This window comes from Penaeus monodon, chromosome 14 (genome assembly GCF_015228065.2).
Source record: "Penaeus monodon isolate SGIC_2016 chromosome 14, NSTDA_Pmon_1, whole genome shotgun sequence".
NCBI classification, from domain to species: domain Eukaryota; kingdom Metazoa; phylum Arthropoda; class Malacostraca; order Decapoda; family Penaeidae; genus Penaeus; species Penaeus monodon.
The window spans coordinates 19,297,156-19,301,690 of NC_051399.1; the positions used below are offsets into that span (position 1 = coordinate 19,297,156).

At 46.0% G+C, this 4,535-nt stretch overlaps 2 protein-coding genes across 2 annotated transcripts in view; one reads left to right on the forward strand and one right to left on the reverse strand.

Annotated features, from left to right (window-relative positions):
• LOC119580936 overlaps positions 1-3,738 on the forward strand; it is a 21,076-nt gene extending 17,338 nt beyond the window's left edge. The window contains 4 exon segments of the mRNA XM_037929180.1: positions 1,550-1,726; positions 2,014-3,146; positions 3,444-3,692; positions 3,695-3,738. Coding sequence (XP_037785108.1) covers positions 1,550-1,726; positions 2,014-3,146; positions 3,444-3,692; positions 3,695-3,738 — 1,603 coding nt within the window.
• The window catches only part of LOC119580938, a 56,244-nt gene that overhangs the window by 47,858 nt on the left and 3,851 nt on the right, over positions 1-4,535 (reverse strand). The gene's annotated exons all lie outside the window — the stretch shown is intronic.

Sequence of the window (4,535 nt, forward strand, 5' to 3'; positions counted from 1 at the left end):
TGGAACTCGTCTACAGCCTCAGCTAATATAACTTACTGACCCATACGTTTGGAAGTGTTTATTTAAAGCATGCAATGTCTGCAGCATTATAATTCACCATGCCACACATGTTTTAATACTTTTAACATCAGCGGCTAAACTTTTAATCCTGTCATATGATACTATAAAGGCCCGCCACTCTTAATGGTCAGAGGCGGAAAATATTACGAATACTAAAGCTCTCGTATGTAAATCCTAAGCGCAGATAGACCGTGCCCGTGTCTAATAATACAGAGAGCAAACAGGGAAAGCACACACTAACACACCATTTTCAAACACACTAAAGAGTATTTCCTAAACAACATGGGTAACTACAAAACTCTACTGAAGACGTGAGAGTCGTTTGGAAAGTCGCTGGGACGGACTCCCCTTGCATAGACACAAGTTGTTCATATTTCATGATATTTTTACAGTGAGTATTTAGTTCAGCTTAATGGTTCACACGCAATAGAGGTAAAATTCACTCTTGAAATAAGAAGCCTTGGACCTCCATTAACTATTATATGAGGCAATTTTACACCAACAATACAAATTATTTTATGAACGAACCTGTGATACAAATATTTGTAGCTTAATGAAGAAAATAGTACTGTCGATTCATGCGATTTCTGAACTATAAATTTCAGAAGAACCTAGCTATTAAATACAATAAAGTAAAAGTCATAAATGTGAACGATTATTTCTGTTCTGAAATACCACCCTGGAAGTAGCAGTAAACTGTCTGTTTGTTCATAATTGGACTGTCCCTGTCTTCTGTGCACCGTCAGTATTGCTACGTTACCTTATGATATGTACGTCTGTGAATTTGTAGCATACTTGTCTGGGATGTGGATTGTAGTCTACCAAAGCATGGCGATACTCTCGGCAAAAAAAAATATCAGTGCCGTGAAAGGACTTCGTCTACAGCTGAGAATGGACTGATGCACGTAAGGCAAGGTTCTGCATTTGGTTAAATGATGAACTATCCCTGAGAAGGCACAGAAGACGTAACAGGATACCCAGCATCTCGAGTAAGAAAGAGCAACGACCTGGCAGGTTTAACGTTCTTATTCTGAAAGTCAATCTCTGCTGATACACTATGTAAGTGTCGTAATGTATAGTATCTGATGGACATTTATAATGGGATAAAGTCTAGAGTTAGATATATAAGTTTCTAGGTGCATGTAAATGTTGTTTATTCAAACAGAAGTTTCATATAATTTTATATTTTTGTACTAAAAGCTTGCCAGCTTCGTTTAAAGTCGATGGGAATCTGGAAGGGTGCAATTTGTTTCCCTCGAACGTATTGCCCGAACGAAATGGTCCACATATCCTAGGAAAGAAACCTCGGCAGTGCAAGTAAACGTTCACTATGCAAGGTGCTGTAATGAAACAAATTCCACTCTCCTAAAATTTTAATTCCAATAATTACATTTTTTCTGAAATAAGGCTAATCTAGAGGGGTGTAAACTAACCACTCTACCTGTAAGATCCTGCGATTTTCTTATGTCATGTTGCTTTGGCACAACAGACCACAGATGTCGGGAGAAAAGGGAGCCTGCGGCGTCTGTGGTACAGCTGCAAAGCTTAGGTGCGGCGGATGCAGCAACGTGCATTACTGCTGCCGAGACCACCAGCGCCAACATTGGGCGCTGCATCGGGAGGAGTGCAGGCCTATAAAACAGGTCGAAAGCCCCCAGGAAGGAAGGTAATGAGCGCGTGCCGATCTCTGCTTGTGCAAAGTGAATCTTTCCAGCAAGGATATGTGTCCCTATTCTTCCATTTCTCTGTTTATAAGCTCTTTTCTGTTTTTCACTCTCCCTCCCTTTCCTTTGTTCCCCTTCTGTTTTTGTCTATATCCTCTCTTTCTCACCTCTCCTACTTTTCCTTCTCTCATCTTCATCTTGTTTTCCCCAACTCCCCTTTTCTCTTAGATAACTCAAATACCATTTGATAAGGTTTTACCATTACTGCACGCAGATTTCTTCTTCACAGATACCTGGTTGCCTCCCGTAATCTGGCCGCCGGTCAGCTGGTTTTGAATGAAAGTCCCATAGTCTGCGGCCCCACTGGCACGTGCTTCCCTCTTTGTCTGGGCTGCCACTCGGCCATCACAAACCTGGAGTCCTTTCGTTGCCCAGGATGTTTCTGGCCCATGTGCTCCCATGAGTGCCACCAGAAGGATCTCCACGTGAAGGAGTGTGGCATTCTGGCACAGGACGTCAAGCGGATTGGTCCCCCCACCAGCTTAGATGTCACGCCACGATATGACATGATACTAGTCCTTCGCTGCCTTCTGCTGCGCGAAGCAAATCCAACTACCTGGAACCGTCTTATGACCATGGAAAGCCACGTGGATGCTCGCCGGGAGCAGCAGGAGCCCTACCACATGGCAGGTGTTCGTTTCCTGACGAAGGTACTGAAATGTGGCTTTGATGCGGACACAGTGCACAGAGTTCGAGGCATCATGATAACTAATTGCATAAATATTCGGGGTCCAAAAGGGGAGCATCTGCGCGGTATATACCCTAACATTGCTCTTCTAAATCACTCGTGCTTACCCAACTTAACAATAAGATCCGACGTTAATAATGCACTTTATATCCGCACGGCTGTAGCCATCAAGAAAGGAGACCCTCTCGTGTTCAGCTACACGCCGCCGGAGGAGCCTCTATGGGAGAGGCAATTTGACTTCAAAAACGTTTATTTCTTCTCTTGCAAGTGCCGCCGATGTGGAGATCCTACTGAGCTTGGCACTCACTACTCCTCGCCACGCTGCCCGAAGTGCCCAGAGAGGTTTCTGGAACCACGGGACGGAGTCGATGCTCCCTGGAAGTGCTCCGAGTGTGAAGAAAAAAGGGAAAGCCGAGAAATCAGAGACGAAGCAGAACGTTACATCAAAGACATTGACGAGCGTTGCAGTTCGACCAGCGAGGTGGAGAGCTTCCTGACGGGGATCACACGTACATTCCACGACAGCCACTATGTGTGGGTGACGGCGGCTCAGGCGAGCTTAAGAATGCTCAAGAAAGACGCCAGTTTAGCGGCACTCAAGCTGCAGCAGGAGATATGGAGGCAACTCATGGGGATCTATCAGATCTTTGAACCTGGACTCACGCGAAGGAGAGGTGAGCAAGGGGAACGTATCATAGAAAAACGACACTCTTTTTCCAGAACATATATGGTCTAACAACTAAACGTTTCATTCAAATTCATTAACAAAGGGAGAATGTTATCAGAGTGATTCTTTACACCAATTAAATGTAAATGATGAGCTGGAGACTAAGTTTATATATTCTAAAAAGACAAATTAAATTATACTATGAACATAGTTTAGGCTATACACAGCTGCATTAATTCATGAAACACTGACCCAGAAATCCTTCACGACGACACCTAAGCCTGTAAGTCCTGTGTCCCTTCAGGAGTGTCGCTGTTCCAACTGAGCATGGTAGAAACGAGCGTGGCACAAACCCAGCGCGCCGAAGGAGAGCTGACTACTCCCGCATACATCGCCGCCCTTAGGCGCATCCTTCGCCAGCTCGAGTACGCCGCCAGGATTCTCGAACTTGAGCCAAGCAACTCCACCGAGAGCCACTGGAAGGCACGGGCGGAGGAGAAGGCAGCGGCGATTTCCGAAGCGATCGCCGTTCTGCAGCAGAACAGCGATCGGAACAAGACGCCGCGGAGGACGCAGGTCGCCTTCACAAAGAGAACTGATTCGCCATTTACGACGGTATATTATCAGGTAATTATCTATAATTCGCGTTGTGCATAAGAAAAGAAAAGTATCCGACAAAGTAAACCATCGGCATTTGCTTTACATATATTGTGGAAACACGAAGTAAAGCAAACCATTTTCCCCAATGAGCTCACGACCACTCCAAAATTGTAGTGAAACCGCACCTATGTTTGTTTCTCAAGTGTAATTTTTTTTTTTTGTTCGACACATATTTTATAAGATATTGGAAAGGAGAGGGAGAGGTTGAGGGAGAGGGAGAGGGAGAGGGAGAGGGAGAGGGAGAGGGAGAGGGAGAGGAAGAGGAAGAGGAAGAGGAGAGGGAGAGGGAGAGGGAGAGGGAGAGGAAGAGGAAGAGGAAGAGGAAGAGGAAGAGGAAGAGGGAGAGGAAGAGGGAGAGGGAGAGGAGAGGTTGAGGGAGAGGGAGAGGGAGAGGTGAGGGAGAGGGGGAGATGGAGGGAGATGGAGGGAGGGAGGGAAGGAAGGAGAGAGAGAGAGGAGAGAGAGAGAGAGAGAGAGATGAGGAGAGGAGAGAGAGAGAGGAGAGGAGAGAGACGGAAGAGAGAGAGAGAGACGGAGATAGAGAGATAGAGGTGTGTGTGTGTGTGTGTGTGTGTGTGTGTGTGGTGACTTGTAACGCACGGTCGTTGCGTATATTTTGATGATTGTAGTGGGAGTTCCTTGGGGGGAAAAGCCGGACCGGGGGCGGTTGGCTTTGGCCGTGGTATTGTAGGGCATGGGCAGACTGGTGGTAGCATTGCTGGACGCAAAAAAAAAA